Source organism: Muscardinus avellanarius (genome assembly GCF_963383645.1).
Source record: "Muscardinus avellanarius genome assembly, chromosome: 16".
Classification (NCBI taxonomy): domain Eukaryota; kingdom Metazoa; phylum Chordata; class Mammalia; order Rodentia; family Gliridae; genus Muscardinus; species Muscardinus avellanarius.
The window spans coordinates 58,214,097-58,233,409 of record NC_137802.1 but is presented as its reverse complement, the minus strand read 5'-3'; the positions used below and the strand labels follow the sequence as shown (position 1 = coordinate 58,233,409).

The window sequence follows — 19,313 nt, the reverse complement described above, 5'->3', positions numbered from 1 at the left end:
GTTTCCAGGAACCCCAGTACCACCGAAATAAATAAATAAATAAATAAATAAATAAATAAATAAACTAACTAACTAAAAAATAAGACTGGGGGTGTAGCTCAGAGATAGAATGCCCCTGGGTTTTATCCCTAGTACCTCCAAAAAAAAAAAAAAATTAGGCTAGATTCAGAAATTTGCAAAAGATCATCAATCAGATAGTAATGCCAATTCAATAAAAGTGGAAGAGACTTAGCCCTATCAGCTCTGCAAGACTATGTACAGTTCTGGTGAGAAGTTGAGATTTGGCCGGGCGTGGTGCCACACGCTTATAATCCCCGCACTTGGGAGGTGTAGACAGGAGGATCGCGCTGGTTCAAAGCCAGCCGTGCTGGCTTAAGAGACCCTGTTTCCAAATAAAAATATATATATAAAATAGGTCTGGGAGTGTAGCCCGGAGGTAGAAGGGTTTCCAGGAACCCCAGTACCACCCAAAAAAAAAAACAAAAAAAAAAGAAGTTGAGATTCCCCAGGGCTCATATCCACAGTTCTATAACACAATAGAAATGATGTAATCACTTTACATTTGTACATTTGTTTCATAGTGTACAAAATACTTTATATTCTATCTACAATCTTTACTAGAACCTTAAGAGGTAGACATTGTGGTATTATGTCTATATTTCAGGTGGAAAAATTGAGACTCAGAAAGGTTAATTGACTTACATTTGCCAAAATTAACATAATCAGGAATCAAAAGATCTGGATTTGCTAAATGGATCCATTCTTTGTGTAAAAGTTCTATAAACCTTAAAATAGCATGTACATGCTTGTAATTGTTGATGGTAACTATTGTTGTGGAACACATTCTGTAAACTGTAAAATCCTATGTTAACAGATGATTAACAAACAACTCTGACTCTTGGGCCAGTGTTCTTTTCAGTACTCCAAACTATCAACCCCAGAAAGAACTAGCACCCACTGATAAGGCACTGGGTAGATGATGGCTAAAAGAATTTTGCACATCATGATCTGCAAAATCATCCACAGGCCCAGCCATACCTACAATATGCCACACATCTGAGATGCTCAGTCAGCTTGAATCACACTGTAGACTTCAGGAACCAGATGTACACAACAGAGAATACAGAGAACAAAGAACCTACATCCTAGCAAATAGCTCATATCTGAGCATCTCATTGCTCATGAACTTCCATAGCTGCTCAGAAAGCTTATTTGTACCCAAATGCATTCTTCTAATTAGTTACCAAGCTTGTTTACTTAGAGAAGAGGATGCCAAAGTCTTGCCAAGCAGATAATGAATTAGGTTTTCCAGTTCTTCAGGCCTCAGCCCCCAAACAATTCTGTCAATAAACCTAGGTCCTCTGGCTTTCCTTACTGGGCCCATCTTGAGCCCTGTAAGGCTGTGTCAATCTCAACTTGGCCCTGCAGCCCAGTACTGCCGTTCTCATACTGAAGGGCTATTTACCTCTGCCAACACCATTCTACCCAACCCTTTCCACTAGCCAAATTACTTAGTTACCTTTAACTGCAGCTCTGCAATTTGAATCTTTGGCCTGATTTAGCATCTACTAGCCACTTAAATTAATTTTGATCTTTCACTCCTTCCTCCTCCTAAGCATAAACCTCTAGCAGAAGAACTGGTAAACAAACAAACAAACAAACAAACAAACAAACAAACAAAAAACTATTTCATCCTATCCCAGGCCAAAGCTAACAGAAACAAGAAGGACAATTCATTCACTCTAAATTATAAATTGTAAAGTCCTACATCAACAGATTAGTATTACTGCCAGCTACTTTTCTTTTTCCTGTGGTATTTAGAATTAAACCCAGGGGCATTCTATCTCTAAGCCACATTCCCAGCCCTATTTTTATATTATTTATTTATTTTTATTTATTTATTTAAACCCAGAGGCATCCTACCTCTGAGCTATACTCCCAGCCCTATTTTATTTGCTTTTATTTTTTGTGGTACTGGGGATGAAACCCAGGAGCATTCTACCTCTGAGATACACTTCCAGCCTTATTTTTTATTCTGTATTTTGAAACAGGGTCTCACTGAGTTGCAAAGGACCCCACTAAGTAGTAGCTGAGGTTTGCCGTGAACCTCAATCCTCCCAATTTAGCCTCACTGAAACAGGGTCCAAGTTGCAGAGAGCCTCTGGGCTGCAAACCTGCGATCCTGTCTCAGCCTCCCAAGTACTGGGATTACAAGCATGCTCCACCACACCCAGCTCTATTTTTTAATTTTTTTTATTATTTAATTTTTTTTTCCGGGTCTGGGGATGGAACCCAGGAGCATTTGACCTCTGAGCTATACTCCCTGCCCTAGTTTTTTTATTCTTTAATTTGAAACTGGGTCTCACTAAGTTGTGGAGGGCCTCACTAAGTAGCTGAGGCTGTGAACCGCGATCCTCTGGTCTCAGCCTCCCGAATGCTGGGATTACAAGTGTGAGCCACCACGCCCGGCTCTATTTTTTTTTTTTAAACAGGGTCTCTCACTAAGTTGCTGAGGCTGTCCTTGAACTTGCCATCCTCCTGTCTCAGCCTCCCAAGTACTGGAATTACAGACATGAGCCACCAGGCCTGGTTTGCAAGGTACTTTTCTTTACACTAAACTATAAACACCTCTCCTCTTTGCATTCCCTGAACCATCATCAACTCTCTCACTCCTAGAAACGCATTCTCTTTCTGCTTTCAGAAATTAAGAAGAGCCTGGGGTGGTGTTACATGCCTATAATCCCAGTACTTAGGAGGCTGAAACAGGAGGATTGCAGGTTCGAGGATAGCCTTAGCAAGTAGTGAGACTCATTGACCTAGTGAGACCTTGTTTCCAAATAAGAAACAAATCGGGAGCTGGGTTTGGTGGCGCATGCTTGTAATCCCAGCATTTGGGAGACTGAGACAGAAGGATGGCGGTTCATGGACAGCCTCAGCTACTTAGTGAGGCCCTTTGCAACTCAGTGAGACCCTATTTCAAAATAAAGAATAAAAAATAGGGCTGGGGGTGTAGCTCTGAGGTAGAATGCCCCTGGGTTTCAGCCCCAGTACTGAAGAAAGAAGAAAAGAAAGAAAAAAGGAAAGAAGAAAAGAAGGAAAGGAAGGAAGGAAGGAAGGGAGGGAGGGAGGGAGGGAGGGAGGGGGCTGGAGGTATATCTCAAAGGTAGAATGCCTCTGGGTTCAATCCCCAGAACACACACACACACACACACACACACACACACACACACACACACACACACAGAAAAATGCTTCACCTAGTCAAAGGTGGCTACAGTTCCCAGAAAAGACCATTCTACTGCCTTGTCAAGTGGGCAAAGCCATCTTTCATTGCCTTTTTACCCAATATTAGCATAAAACTTTAAGCTTCAATTTCATATTAGTTTTAGAGCTTCACATTCTCCCTAGAATCTTAGATAGCATTACTGTTGATGAGCTTATCACAATTTATAGAAATTCATGACCTATGTAGAAAGACTGAATGCACCAATGAATCTCTATACATCTCTAGCAGACTCAATTTCTTGCCCCCCAAAATCAACAGTCCCTTACATGATATATAAAGTTGCAATGTCCAATACAATAGCTACTAGCCACTATTTAACTTAATTTAAATTAGCTAAAATTTAAAATTTATTTCCTGTTGCTCAATAGCCACATGTGGCTAGTGGCTGCTACATGTGATAGCACAGATATAAAACATTTCTATTATCACAGAAAGTTTATTGGACAGCATCAATAAAGGCTGCTTATAAATAATATTGTTGTGTGAAATGATGTCTAAAGACAGAGAACATGGGTAACGAGTAACCAGTGTGCCTTGCAGATCCATTAAAACAACTTGTCTGGGAAATGATTTCTAGTCTTCCAGCATGAGTAGCAGATTTAAAAGCACATTTCAGCTTTAACAGGTAATATGAATCCTTACCAAAAATTTCTTTTTCTCACTGGCCCCTGCATATGAGCTTGTTGTTACTGTGGGGCTGTTCAGAAGGGCTGAGCTGCTGCTGCTGTGCTTTTTCTTTAAAAACAAAAAAACTGAGGTTAATAATTTGTATCCTCCATGCAATAGAAAAAAAGTTTGACATTATTTAAGTAAACTATGGGTCTAAACAGCCAGTACTTCTTGTTAAAATTACTTTCTAACAAAGTCAGTCCTTCTCATAATCACTGACTGAACTCCAATAACACAGCAGCAGGCATAGGGCTTCTCTTATAATAGCCTTCAGGTTCTAAGCAGAAAGATTCTCAAAAGGCAATCCCCCATTAAGGAACTATGACGGGCTACTCTTTCCCCCAGACAGACCCTTTGGTCTTTCAAGTCAAGAACATTTCTCCTTTTTACCCACTGATATCCACGCTGGTAGTCCATTTAGAGAAAGATTAGCTAACTGGAGTGAGTGGTTAGCAGGCATACTCCACATAGGAAGACAGGAAGGAAAGTGAGGTCATTAGGCTCAAGCCTGGGGGAAGGGACTCACTTCTGGAAAAATGTTCCTTCCAAAAGTGGCTGTGAATACAAATAAGTTACAGCAAAGGAGAATTCACGTGACTAAACAAAATAATATATGAAAGTTCTAGAATAAGCCCTAATCTGTTATTCCAGTTCTGTAAGATCATTACAACAATAAGAACAATTTTTAAAAATAATCTTTCTGTTATAACATGGAACAAAAAGTATTCCTCCCACCCCACAGGGCCCTTAGAATTCCTAAAAGCAGGAAATACTCTGTGAGGTACTATCTAGGCTACAGATAGAAAAAGTTCTAGAGCCTTATACTTTATGATTCAAGTGTACTTCTGAAAAATGGTAGATAAGATACAAATGAGAGTGGAAGTTAGCTGATAAGACAGAACCACAGAGAGAGTGTCATGGGCATATTTTCATCAAATATTCCCAACATAACCCTCAGCTACAGCACTGGATACCCACTAGGCAGTAAATCTCCCCATCCAAAACCAAAGTACCCAGGAAACAGGACAGTAAATGACACTGGAGGTGGGAAGAAGATTCTCAACCGTACACAGGTTTAAATGTTAACAAAAATAGGAAATGTTTTCCTAAAGAAACATAAATGACTCTCATAAAACAGGCACTCTCAACTACCTAAGTCAATAATAGGAACAACAATAACAAAGGCATCCACTGTTGCCTTCTGGCTTCTCTATTTCCCTTTGAAAACCCCTCCCAACCAATCTAGTTAAGCTCTGCCAGGGCTACACATACCTGCTGTCTGTTTGGGTGACTGGTGTCCTTGTTCTTCATGGTCTCATACCCAGATACCCGGGGACGTCGGCTCATCTGGAGAGCCACCAGATCCTTCATGATTGAGTCCAATGCCTCCTGTTCATCTGCAATGAAAGAGTGTGTCAGCTAAAGTACTTAAATACAGACCAGCAAAGCACTTCCACAAGATATAAGACTAATACTCAGGGAATTCTGCCCAGGTAAAAGAAGACCCATTAAATACAATCACATATAGTAGAGGCCTCCCAAATGCAGATGTCTGAGGTCAGACTATGGCAATTTGAATTTTAATGGATTCTTAGCAGCCTTCAAATCAAATTTCTGGCAGCAGCATTTACAGTTGACTGCAACTAAGAAAGGTACTGAAGCAAAGCAATTTGTCCAGTACCAGAGAAACTCGACCAGGAAAAAACAGATGAACAGTTGGAGTGAAGAAAAACACAGCACACTGTAGTAATGTATTAAATGAAAAATTAACCATTCTACCACCAAGCTACACTCCCAATCACCACTGCCCCCACCCTGTTTTTTTGTGGTACTGAGATTGAACGCAGGGACAATCTGCCTCTGAGCAACAATCCCAAGCCTTATTTTATTTTTTCTTTTTGAAAAAGAGTCTCACTAAGTTGTAGAGGGCCTTGCTAAATTGCTGAAAGTGGCTGCAAACCTATCTCAGGACCTATCTCAGCCTTATAAGTACTAGGATTACAGGCAAGTGATGCTTATAAGTACTAGGATTACAGGCATGACGCCTGGCTACCTCCAGACCTGTTCGTTTGTTCATTCATTCATTCATTCATTCATTCATTTTGTGGTACTGGGGATGGAACTCAGGGGCATTCTACCTCCAAGCTACACCCCCAGCCCTATTTTTTATTCTTTATTTTGAAACAAGATTGCACTGAGTTGCAAAGGAACTCACTGAGTAGCTGAGGCTGTCCAAGAATATTGATCCTCCTGTCTCAGCCTCCCAAATGCTGGATTACAAGCATGCACCACCATGGTACTGGAGATTCTGAGCTATTCCTCCAGTCTTCTTTTATTTATTTTGAATCAGGGTCTCATTAAGTTGCCACGGCTGGGTGTGAACCTGCAAACCTCTAGTCTCAGTCTCCCAAGTAGTGGTATTACAGGCATGTGCCACAATGCCCAGCTATTTTTTTTATATCTTAAAACAGGGTCTTACTAAATTGTTGAGGCTGACCTTGAACCTGCAATCCTCCTGTCTAATCCTCCCAAGTACTGGGATTATATGCATGTGCCAATGCACTCAGCTCCAGACCCATTTGTTCGTGTGTGTGTGTGTGTGTGTGTGTGTGTGTGTGTGTGTATGTGTGTGTTACTGGGAATTGAACCCAGGGGCACTCTACCACCAAGCTATACTCCCACCCCATTTTTTTAAAAATAGGATCTAGCTAAATTGCTGAGAGACTCACTGAGTTTTTGAGGCTGGCCTCGAACCTGTGATCTTCCTATCTCAGTTTCTCAAATACCAGGATTATAAGGATGTGCTACCTCACCTGGCTCTGCACCCATTCTTGAAGCATCATATGTATGAGATCACATCTCAAAAAGTACCATTAGAACTGGGCATGGTGGCATACGCTTGTAATCCCAGCACTTGGGAGGCTGAGACAGGAGGATCGCACAGGTTTAAAGCCTGCCTCAGCTACTTAGTGAGGCTCTCAGCAACTTAGTGAGACCCTGTTTCCAAATAAAATATAAAATAGGTCTGGGAGTATAGATCAGAGGTAGAAAGCTTCTGGGTTCCACCCCCAGTACCACACACACACACACACACACACACACACAAAAAGTCCTACTAAGAACCCTCAGGTAGCTGCTTTAAATAGAAGTTGTTTACAAGCTTAGTAAAACAACACTCCAATAATTCTTTACAAATTCTTCTGTTTCCCATAGGAAAGTCAAAGGGCAATTCTATTTTCTTCCCTAACTGACCAAGCCAGACACTGTCTATATACCTTACTGGCATTACTTTTATGTGTCTATGTATGGACACATGTATGCTACTGGGAATTTATCCCAAGGGCACTCTATACTGAGCTATGGCCTCATTTGTCTTTCTTTCTTTCTTTCTTTCTTTTTTTTTTTTTTTTTTGCAGTACTACCTCTGAGCTACATCCCAAACCCTATTTTTAATTCTTTATTTTGAAACAGGGTCTCACTGAGTGGCCGAGGCTGGCCTCAAACCTGGATCCTCCTGTCTCAGCCTACCAAATGCTGGGATTACACGTGTGTGCTACCACGCCTGGCTGTACTTCTAATTTTGAATCAGGGTCTTGCTAAATTGCCCAGAATAACCTCAAACTTGTGATTCTCCTACCTCAGCCTTCCAAGTACTGGAATTAAATGTATGTGCCATCATACCTGGCATTACTAACATCACTTTTAATCCCTTTCTCATGAAATAGCATGGAGTACTAGAAATGGACTAAAAACAACTGACCAAAACCCAGATCTCAAACCATTTCACTTCCAAGGTCTGCAAAACCCTCATAGGTCCTTAAAGAACTCTTATCCATTTGAACAACAACAAATAAACTTGTTCCTCTGAAAGAGAACCTGAGGGATAAGTTGTTACACCTGTCAAGTGAGTCACTTGGGACTTAGGGCACACCTTTAAGAGATGTGAGTGTAAAAGGCTCCACCCAAAGAGAATGGTGGTACACGCTTGTAATTCCAGCATTTAGGAGGCTGAGACAAAAGAATCACTGTTCACAGACAGCCTTAGCTATTTAGGAGGCCCTTTGCAAGCCAGCTAGTCTTTCTTTATATTTTTTGAAACCGGGTCTCACTGAGTTGTGAATGGCCTTACTAAGTAGCTAAGGCTGTCCTTGAACCATGATCCTCCGGTCTCCTGAATGCTGGGATTACAAGTGTGTGCCACCACAACCAGCTAGAAACCCTGTTTCAAAATAAAGATTATTTTTCTTAATTTTTTAGAAATTTCCCTATAGGTTCCTTAAAGAAAAGGACTTTGGGATTAGTGATGATGGTGTATGTGTGGTCTGGAGATAACTTGTTTACTTTTCTGGTTTTATCCTTACAACTAAGATTTTTAAACTGGAGCACAGGGCCAAAGGTGTAGTTCAGTGTCAGAGTACTTGCCAAGAATGTATAAGGCTCTGGGTTTGATCTCTGGCACCCCTACTCCCATACACACAAACAAAAAACAAAAAACAACAACAAAAAGTTTCAGGTGTCTCAACTCAGATATTGATCTATGATGGATGTGAATAAACACACACACACACACACACACACACACACACACACACTTTTCAAGTCAAATCCACAAGTATGACTGGAGATATTACTCTTTCCTGTATAAGATGATGCTTTTATAAGAGCTGGTTTATCAGGTTGACAAATTCTGCCTCCAGGAAGCTAACCAATCCCAGGCATTACTTAATGGATAAACTTGTTTAGTAGTTTTAGCACTGAGAATACACTAAAGGAATGGTTTGGCACTACTGCCTGAAATCTGGAACTGACACAATTGAAGCCGTTACAGAATTTGATTTTGTGTCAAAATTGAATATACTTCAAGAATTCATTTCAAGAAGCAGACAAATTCAACTGATACTTCAAACTAAGGACATGAATAAAGACAGGAAATTAATCAAGTGGCTCTTCTAGGCATTTCTTCCTGAAATGAGATTTTTAACTAAATTATAGTACTCCTCGGTATAGCATTCATTAACAAACAGACTTTTAAAAAATACAGCTTTCTTAGAACATAGCCATCAGGAATATTAATACTGGAATCAGAAAGGCATTGAGTTTCATGAAGCCTTAAGCAAATCACATATTCTTCCTAAACCTCAATTTCTTCATCTGTAAAATAGAGATACAAAAGCATAATTTCACAAAGCTACTATAAGAGCTGAAAGCAAGCAAGCAAGGTTTAGCTGGGTGCAGTGGCACATGCCCGTTACAGCTAGCCTCAGCAATTTAGGGAGGCCCTCTGCAACTTAGTGAGCCCGTTTCAAAATAAAAAATAAAAAGGGCTGGAGGTGTAGCTCAGAGGTAGTATACCCCTGTGTACAATCCCTAGTAACACACACACACACACACATACACACACACACACAAATGAAAGTTTACAAATTACTTTTCCTGGTATCTAACATTTAGTAATGCTAAAAAAAAAAAATGCTGGTTATTATTATCATCAATAGGAAAGGGTCAGTGGAAAAAGACTGGAGGCCACTTAATCTACCCTGGTACTTATTTTTATTCTGAAAATTTTATTAATCATTAACAACCATTTACTGAATACTTATCATGTATTATACATAAGAAAATTCTAAAAGCTACTTCAAAGTATTGAAACTCTAGAGGTAAAAGAATAAACAAATATGAGTTTTTAAAAAAAACATAGACTGAAGCTAGATGTGTAGCTCAGTGGTAAGAGTTCCTGCCTAGCATGTGCAAGGTCCTAGGTTTTATCCCCAACCAAAAAAAGAGAGAGAGACTGCATTATTAGACAATATACAAGCCAGAATATAGCCAGGTGGCGCATGCCTATAATCCCAGTACTTGGGAGGCTGAAATAGGACTGCAGGCTCGAAGCCAGCCTTAGCAACTTAGTGAGGTTGTCAACAACTTAGCGAAACCCTGTTTCTAAATAATTAATAAAATAGGGCTGGGGGTATAGCATGCCTGGGCCTGGGTTCAATCCCCATCAACACACACACACACACACACACACACACAATATATATGTACTTGTGTGTGTGTGTGTGGTACTGGGGTTCCTGGAAGCACTTCTACCTCTGGGCTACACTCCCAGACCTATTTTATACTTTTTTATATTTGGAAACAGGGTCTCCTAAGCCAGCGCATCTGGCTTCAAACCTGCACGATCCCCCTGTCTCCACCTCCCAAGCGCAGGGATTACAAGCGTGCGCCACCATGCCTGGCTGAAAATATGTACTTTAAAATATGCAAGTAGCAACCAGGCACAGCTGTGTATACCTGTAATCCTTGCTGCTACTTCAGAGACTGAGGCCAACATGAGAAACTTGTCTTTGAACAAAATTTTAATCTAGCATGCATGAGGCTCTGGGTTGAATCGCCAATAACACACACACACACACACACACACACACACACGGCCGGGAGTGGTGGCAAATCCTTGTAATACCAGTACTTGAGAGACAGGAGGATCGGGGTTCACGGATAGCCTCAGCTACTTAATGAGGCCCCCTGCAACTTAGACCCTGTTTCAAAATAAAGAATAAAAAATAAGGCTGCAGGTATAGCTCGGAGGTAGAATGACTCTGGGTTCAGTCCCCGGCAATACACACACACACACACACACACACACACACACACCCACCACACACACACACACACACACACACACACACATACACACACAGAGGAGTCTAAGAAGTAAAGGAATATTCATAGGAAAAGAGGCATTGATGAATCAAGGATTAGAGTTCAGGCTTAAAAAGTAGAAAATAAGAAAAAAAGTAGAAACTCTTAAGTTTTAAGCACATGCCAGGCATGGTGGCTCATACTTGTGTTCCTAGCAATTGGGAGGCTGAGACCAGAGAGGATCACGGTTCACAGACAGCCTCAGCTACCCTGTTTCAAAATAAAGGAATAAAAAAAATAGGGCTAAGGGTGTAGCTCAGAGGTAGAATGCCCCGGGTTTCATCTCCAGTATCGAAAAAAAAAAAAAAAAAGTTTTAAGCACATACAGGTATCTGTAATCCTCCAGTGGTATATACGTTTTCTTTTCCTAAACTCTAACCTAGGTAAGGGGGCTGTTAAGGAACACACTCCTCTCTCATTAGCTCTAGCAGCAAGTATCCTTCCAGACTGAGGCATTACTTTCATCTAAAATAAGGGTTTAAGGCACTTCCCATTTATGAGTTCCTTTAGCTAGAAACCCAGAAAAGTTGCCAGAAGCACCTTGTCCCTCCAATAAAGTCATCCTGCAAGATGTCAGTTTATATTCTACATACTTACTCTTTTCCATATACACAAATCCCCAAAGTAATAGTTTAATCTTTGTTTTCACTTAACTAGTGATGTTATTTCTTGCCAAGGTTCTACCCAGCTCTGTAAGATGGTCAGACTGCACTGCTCACCCAGGAAAATCTGTGTTTCAGATTTTGTTGATCAGATTTTACTTTCTCTTCATGACATTTCACATACTGCCACTGCCTCCACCCTGTCCATATCCAGGCAAACATTATTTTATTTTATTTATTTATTTATTTATTTTTATTTATTTATTTTTTTTGGTGGTACTGGGGTTCCTGGAAGCCCTTCTACTTCTGGGCTACACTCCCAGACCTATTTTTATATTTTTATTTAGAAACAGGGTCTCCTAAGCCAGCGCGCGCCTGGCTTCGAACCTGCGCGATCCTCGTGTCTCCGCCTCCCAAGCGCGGGGATTACAAGCGTGCGCCACCACGCCCGGCAGGCAAACATTATTTTATAATAAGTATGTGTAATAGGGCCCAATCCTCAATTCACAAGAAATTTTCCTCCTTCAATAACACAGTTAAATCTTTGCTAGACCTCAAATTCTGATGTTTATTTTTCTGTTTGGAGTTTAAAATAAAAACGTATTACAAAGAAAACCACTATTCTTCATAAGAATTATATACATCATTATTACATTTTATTTTAGTACTTGATGAAACTAACCTAAAGGACTAGATACTATAGAACTCTGTATAACAACCCTTAAACTACAGAATTGCTATCTTCTTCCTGTGTACTTTTACGCACTTTTGGCAGAGTACTACAGTTCCTTGTTGCACTTACAGGTTGGGCATTCCTAATCCAATCCAAAATCCAAAATGAATTAGGGATGCTCAACCAGTAAAGGCTATTCAAATATTACAAAGTAAAAAAAAAAAAAAAACTCTGAAATCTGAAATATCTGATCCCAAGCATTTTGGATTAAAACAAACAAACAAACAAACAAAATTCAGATCCCACAATTCCTCTAAATTCAATCCCCAGTACTACATTAAAAAAAAAAAAAAGAAGAAGAAACAAAGAAAAGAAATTGAGAAGGAATTCTAGGGTAACCAAGAAAAAACAAACCAATCCCAATTTTTAAAATAGTTATATAGTATCTAACCCCCCAAAAAAAATAATATTTCCTATTACTTAAAAGGTTAAGTGCAGTTTCCACTAGAAATTTACTGGAGCTAATAGCCAATACAAGATCTTATCTGTTTTTATTAATAATCCAAGCTGTCAGTCAGGCTTGAGTCTGGGGCATAGAACAATTCAGGAAAATATGACTATCAACCAAAGAACCTGCAGGATATGGAATTAAAATTAGTTTTAGTCTTTTCCTTTCTGGGCTGGAGTTTAACAAGTATAACTAAAATATAAGAAGTCTCTCTCTTTTATCAAACTCTTGAAATTGTTTGTTTATTGACATATATATTGATGCTGGGGATTGAACTCAGGCCCCTGTTCTTGCTAGTTATGTAGAACTAGACCAACCAAAGCAAAGTAAGCTGGGGATCCGATTTTTTTTTTTTTTTTTTTTTTTTTTTTGTGGTTCTGGGGATGGAACCCAGGGGCATGCTACCTCTGAGCTCCACCCCCCTGCCCTATTTTTTATTCTTTATTTTGAAACAGGGTCTCACTGAGTTGCAGAGGGCCTCACTAAGTAGCTGAAGTTGTCCTTGAACCAGGATCCTCCAGTCTGTCTCCTGAATGCTGGGATTACAAGCGTGCTCTACCACACCCGGCTGGGATCAGAATTTTCATCATTTACATCAACAATACAGATCTGGTATTTCAGGGAGACTGTATGTTTATGTGTCCATATATCCTCACTGAGCCCTATACAAAGCAAATAAAAGAGCCAGGTATCCGGGAGAACTCAGTATTACCTCTGTGTGTAAAGATCATCTACAGAAAAGAAAGGGAATAGTATGGAAAGAAAATGCATCAGGAATCCAGGGCAGTGATTCTTTAGCTTGACTAGTATACTATAGCCACCAGGCAAGTTAATTCCCCTCTATACATCTCAATTTCTTCATATAAAACTGTCTTGGGAACCAGATGTGGTAGCACATGCCTGTAATTCTATACTTAGGAGGCTGAGACAGGAGGATGGCAGGTTCAAGACCAGCCCCAGCAACATACAGAAACTCTTAGCAACCTAGTGAGACTCTGTTACAAACAAACAAATAAATAAATAAAAAGGGCTGGAGGTATAGCTCAAAGATAGAATGCTCCTGGGTTCAAACCCTACGTATGTACGTACGTACGTACATACATACATACATACATACACACACACACACACACACACACACACACACACACACACATACACACACTGACTTGGGGGCAAAAAGGTTCCTACTCCTTTGTCTTTGGAACTCTGAACCTACCTATATAGTTCTTTTCCTCCCCATCACTGTCTTTCCATATACTCACACACTTTTTGAAAACATCTCGAAATGTGAAAACAGGTTTGCATCTACTTATCTACTTTCATGCTAGATGAGATATAGCCCTCATATCTGAACACTTACTGATTTCAAAGTGTGGAAACATCCACAAGTTTTTTACAATTCCTTTTGAAACTTAAGGCTGTGCCCACAGGACATGGAAAAAGACTTTAGAAAGATCATTATAATTCAATTCAAATATTTAGCTTCAATTCAATAACACAAGATAAATATTTGAAGCCTTGGGAGGATAATAAAAAAATTCCGTGCCCCATTTATAGTAAATGTCCAATAAGTGTTTGTTGAATTACATTTTGTGTGTGTGTGTGTGGTACTGGGGATTGAACTCAGAGGCATTCTACCTCTTGAGGTACACCCCCTATGTTTTATTCCTTATTTTGAAACAGAGTCTCACTAAGTTGTGGAGGACCTAAGTAGCTGAGGCTGACCACCAACCTGTGATCCTCTTGCCTTAGCCTCCAAAGTCCTGGGATTACAAGTGTGGGCCACCACGCTGTACCTTAAATTACACATTTAAACATTTAAACAACAGGTGTTACCAGGTTCCTCTTAGCCTTAACTCTCATAAAAGACCTTCCCCAGAAGAAAAAGCACCCCCCCCCCAGTGCTGGAGATGAAATCCAGGGGCATTCTACCTCCAAGCTATACATCCAGCCCTATTTTTTATTCTTTCTTTCTTCTTTCTTTCTTTCTTTCTTTCTTTCTTTCTTTCTTTCTTTCTTTCTTTCGTGATACTGGGGGTGGAACCCAGGGTCTTTCTACCTCCGGGCTATAGCCTCAGCCCTATTTTATAATTTATTTGGAAACAGGGTCTCACTAAGTTGCTGAGAGCCTCACTAAGTAGCTGAGGCTGGCTTCAAACCTGTGCGATTCTCCTGTCCCAGCCTCCCAAGCCCTGGGATTACAAGCATGAGCCACCACGCCCAGATATTCTTTATTTTTGAAACAGGGTCTTACTGAGTTGCAAAGGTCCTCACTAAGTAGTAGCTGAGGCTGTCGGAGAACCGCGATTATCCTGTCTCAGCCTCCCAAATGCTAGAGCTGACCACTACACCCGGCTGAAAAAGCACTTCTGAAAGCATAGAAAGGAAACAGTAGGCCTAGCAAATGAATTAACTCTTCCCAATACTGTGTGAGGGAGAGCATGGAATAGAACAAGGCAATTCATTCAGAGCCAGAGTGTGGAGATGGGTCACAAATGAGTATTGGGCCAATGTGACACAGTACACACTTAACCTCCAACAAAATGCCCTAACCCTGCTATACAAAGATTAACAGTTCCTCCTCACACTGGGCACCTCTGAGAAGCAATGAATGATTTTGCAAAGCTTTTTCACTGAAATTTACCCTTTTATTTAAGTCAATACCAAATATTTTGTAAAACTTGTGAATTGGGACAAGAGTGTCACAACATCTGTCCAGACGGAAGAATCAAAGTACACTGAAAATATTATTAGCCCCTTAATCTCAGGTATCAATAGACATTTGCTAAATTAGCAAAAAGGATAAGCAGTGTAATTTGGTTCAAATGCTGCGTTGTGGAAGACAATAAAAGCTTTTCCTAGATTACATCTTCACGGCAGAAACTACAAATATTGACAAAAAGGAAATGATTTCATAGATTCTTTTGTGCAGCGAATGTTTCTTTCAAAAGTTACATAATTCCAGGGATGCCGCAAGATAAAAAAAAAATAATAGATGTAAAACACCACAGCTGAATTTTTCAAAAAGTAGCATGAGAACTATGGCCTGCAGCACCCTGTGATTCCTAACCTCCTGCAATCTGCGTGGAGCGCGCTTATCTCCACGGTGCGGTTGATAACAGTTTTGGTTATAATCTCTTCCAAGCCTTCCCGCACGCCCTCCTCCCCCCTGCGCTGGGGCGCGCACAGGACTCGAGAGCAAGCCCCGGGAACTCTCACAGGCCGGCCTGTGTGAGCAAAGGGAAGGAAATGACACAGGCAGGGGAAAAAAAAAAAAAAAAAAAGCAAATCAAGGAAAAGGCACAACAGCAGCTGGGCCTGCACCAGCCTCCAGCCCCGGCCCCACACTGCGCTCTGGCTCCCCCGCCCGCGGGCTCGCAGGCCGGCTTGCAGGGGCTGGAGCGGGCTGCCCAGCCCAGCGCGGGTCCTCAACCCGCCGCGCCGCCCGGAAGGAGGGCTCCCCGAGTGGGCTCCGACGGCGGGGCCGCGGCTGGGGCTCGGGGGCCAGAGCCCGGCCCGGTCGGCGAGGCGGCGCGCTGGAGGCGGGCGGTCCGCGGCTCCGGGCCGGGCGGGCTGTCCATGCCTGTCAGGCGGCGGCCTAGGGTCCTCCTCCTCCCCTCCGCCCGGGGCGGGGCGTCGCGAGGCAGCGCGGGCACCGGCCGGGGCGGTGGCAACACTCACCCATGGTGGCGATGACGGCGGCGGCGGCTCGGGCCCAGGGGTGTCACCTCCGCAGCCGGGGCTGCATGCCGGGGGCCCGGGCGGCGGGGACGGCGGCGGGCCTGGCTCCGCGCGGGGGCCGCGGGCAGCGCTCGGGGCCCCCGACGCCTCCCCAGGCTCCGGCTCCGGCTCCGCCGGCGGCCGGGCGCTGTGGCATGGGCAGGGTGGCCCGCTACATCCCCAGCGCTCCCGGGCTCGGCCCAGCCCGGCCCCGGCGGCGCCTCTCCGCCCGCCCGCCTGTGCCTCAGTCCCGCAGTCGCTCCGTCGGGCCACCGTTCTCCACCTCAGGAACGCTCCGAAAAACAAACCGCTGGTCGCGCAGCTCGTCCACTTGCCTGCCACTCACGCCAGCACCCTCCAATCCCAAGCAGTCTCTAGACCTTCGCACCACCCCCACTCGCTTAACCAGCCAATAACAAAGAGGAAGCCGGTTGTCCCCCGCCGCCCCTCCTCCGGCTCTCACCCAACACCCTAACTCTCAGCGGCCAGCTAATCAACAGCACCACACGATGAACTAATCCCGCCTACTCCCTCAGGATGCCAATGGCGAAGCAAAGGTGGTTTCCGAGGGCCGCCCGGCGCCTGCCAATCATTGGGACACAGCTTGGGTCCCGGAGCTGCGAGCCAATCACAGAGAGGGCGCCGAGCCCCCGCCTCTGCGCATCCTTCGCTGACTCTCAATCCCTCTTCCCCGGAGGTGTCGGTTGCTCCAATCACAGCTCGGGTGTGAAGCTCCGCCCACATTCCCACCTCCCGTCAACCACCGAAGGCTCTGCGGACGCGCGGGCTGGCGCGGTTCCGAGCAGGCTGCATCAGGACTAGGGTTAGGAAAAGGAGGCCGCCGGGACTGTTGGGCCTTCCGCTCTCTCGGTTCTCTGCGGCCCCCGGGGTCCGGACGCTTCCGTAGGCCGGCGTCCTGCTCCTCACGGTGCTCAGCACCAGGAGCCGGGGAGGTCTGGCTTTGAGCGTTCCCAGCGTGTGGCCATCTCTGCGGTCTCATCCTGCGTCCTGTCCTCGGGGTCCAGACCCTGCGCTTGCCCTGAGGAAGGCGGTCTCGCCACTCTCCTGGCTCTCTGGGTCTCAGACGCTGAGGACTACCCGCTCGGGTCTCGGTTCCTCCGGCCCCAAAGGTTGGGGATCTGTAAGTTCCACCAAAGGATTTTTAAGAAAATAACTTTTTTCTTCTAGTTATAAAACAACACAAGAGTTTTGTAGAAAAAACTGAAAAGCACAGGAAAGTATAAAGAAGAAAATAGAAACCCCACCTCAGAAATAATTTTATCTACTTCCTACCCAGATATACGACGTTTGACAAAAATGGCTTTATATTGTTTTGTAGTATGCTTATACTTTGTTTTCTCTGGCTACTAAATATTGTTCTGAAACAATTGTACTGGCCGTATGATATTTCAAAATAGTGATTATAACTAATCTCCCAACCCCATTGTTTGGCATTGTATAGACCCAGGTCTTTAGATTCCAAGTCCACCATAAATACGTGAGCTCTTTTCCTGTGGCCACTGTTCAGGTAAAATATGTCAGACTCCAGAATAATCTTCCTCAGATGCCGTTTTCAACTGGTCAAGGCCAGCCTCAGCAATACCATTAGCAACTTAGCAAGACCCTGTTTCAAGAATAAAAAATTACTAGGAATAAAAATGGCTAGAGCCGGGCGGCGCACGCTTGTAATCCCAGCATTTGGGAGGCTGAGACCAGAGGATCGCGGTTCGCGGACAGCCTCAGCTACTTAGAGAGACCCTCTTCAATTTAGTGAGACCCTGTTTCAAAATAAAGAATAAAAAATAGGGAAGGGGGTGTAGCTTGGAGGTAGAATGTCTCTGGGTTCCATCCCCAGACCCGCCCCCCCCCAAAAAAAAAATGGCTAAAGAGCCAGGCGTGGGCATCCTTGTAATCCCTGCATTTGGGAGGCTGAGACAGGAGGATCCGACTTCACAGACAGCCTCAGCTACTTAGGCCCTTTGCAACTCAGTGAGACCCCATTTCAAAATAAAGAATAAAAAATCGGGCTGGAGGAAGAATGCCCCTGGCAGGTCCCATCCCCAGGACCACAAAAAAAGTAAATAAATAAAAATGGCTAGAGGTATACTTTGGAGGTCGGAGGTAAACTATCCCTGAGTTCAATACCCAGTACAAAAAAATGTTTGTCAGGTTGAGCTGTGTGTGTGTGTGTGTGTGTGTGTGTGTGTGTGTGTGTGTGTAAAAGCCAGGGGCTTTTCTACCTCCAGGCTATACTCCAGGACCTATTTTATATTGTTGGAAAAGGTCTCACTAAGTTGCTGAGAGCCTCACTAAGTAGATGAGGCTAGCTTTGAACATGTGCGATCCTCCTGTCTCAGGCTCCCAAACACTGGGATTACAAGCATACGCCACCACTCCTGGGCTTCAGGTTGAACTTTGAGGGCCACACATCATTATATAATATAAAGAGTTTTCTTTTAATCCTTAAAAATCAATTTCTCTCCTGCTGAGGACAGTATCACCCCATTAAAAATGTGTATGAGAGATGAATATTAAGCCGGGCATGGTGGCACACACTTATAATTCCAGTACTTGGGAGACCTAGACAGGAGGATCTGGGTTCATGGCCAGCCTCAGCTATTTAATGAGGCCCTCTGCAACTTAGTGAGACCCTGTGTCAAAATAAAGAATAAAAAGTAGGGCTGGGGGTATAACTTTGAGGTAGAATGCCCCTGAGTTTTCAACCCCCGGCACCACGAGAGAGAGAGAGAGAGAGAGAGAGAGAGAGAGAGAGAGAAGAGAAGAGAAGAGAAGAGAAGAGAAGAGAAGAGAAGAGAAGAGAAGAGAAGGGAAGGGAAGGGAAGGGAAGAGAAGAGAAGAGAAGAGAAGAGAAGAGAAGAGAAGAGGAGAAGAGAGATTAGAAGACAATATCTGCCAACTTGAGGTCTGCTGACCCCTAGTCTTTTTTTTTTTTTTTTGGCAGTACTAGGGATGGAACCCCAGGGGCATTCTACCTCCAAGCTACACCCCCAGCCCTACTTATTCTTTATTTTGAAACAGGGCCTCACTAAATAGCTGAGGCTGGCTGTGAACCTGTAATCTTCCTGTCTCAGCCTCCCAAGTACTGGGATTACAAGTGTGTGCCACCACGCACACTTTCCCTAATCTTAT

At 43.2% G+C, this 19,313-nt stretch overlaps 1 protein-coding gene across 1 annotated transcript in view; it reads right to left on the bottom strand.

Annotated features, from left to right (window-relative positions):
- Positions 1-16,024, bottom strand: part of MAP3K3 (mitogen-activated protein kinase kinase kinase 3) — a gene marked incomplete at both ends in the record, with an annotated part of 78,985 nt that extends 62,961 nt beyond the window's left edge. The window contains 4 exons of the mRNA XM_080714101.1: positions 3,929-4,021; positions 5,228-5,352; positions 15,539-15,670; positions 15,877-16,024. Of these exons, the coding sequence (XP_080570227.1) occupies positions 3,929-4,021; positions 5,228-5,352; positions 15,539-15,670; positions 15,877-16,024 (498 nt within the window). The remainder of the gene's footprint in view (positions 1-3,928; positions 4,022-5,227; positions 5,353-15,538; positions 15,671-15,876) is intronic.
- Positions 16,025-19,313: the final 3,289 nt, after the last annotated feature.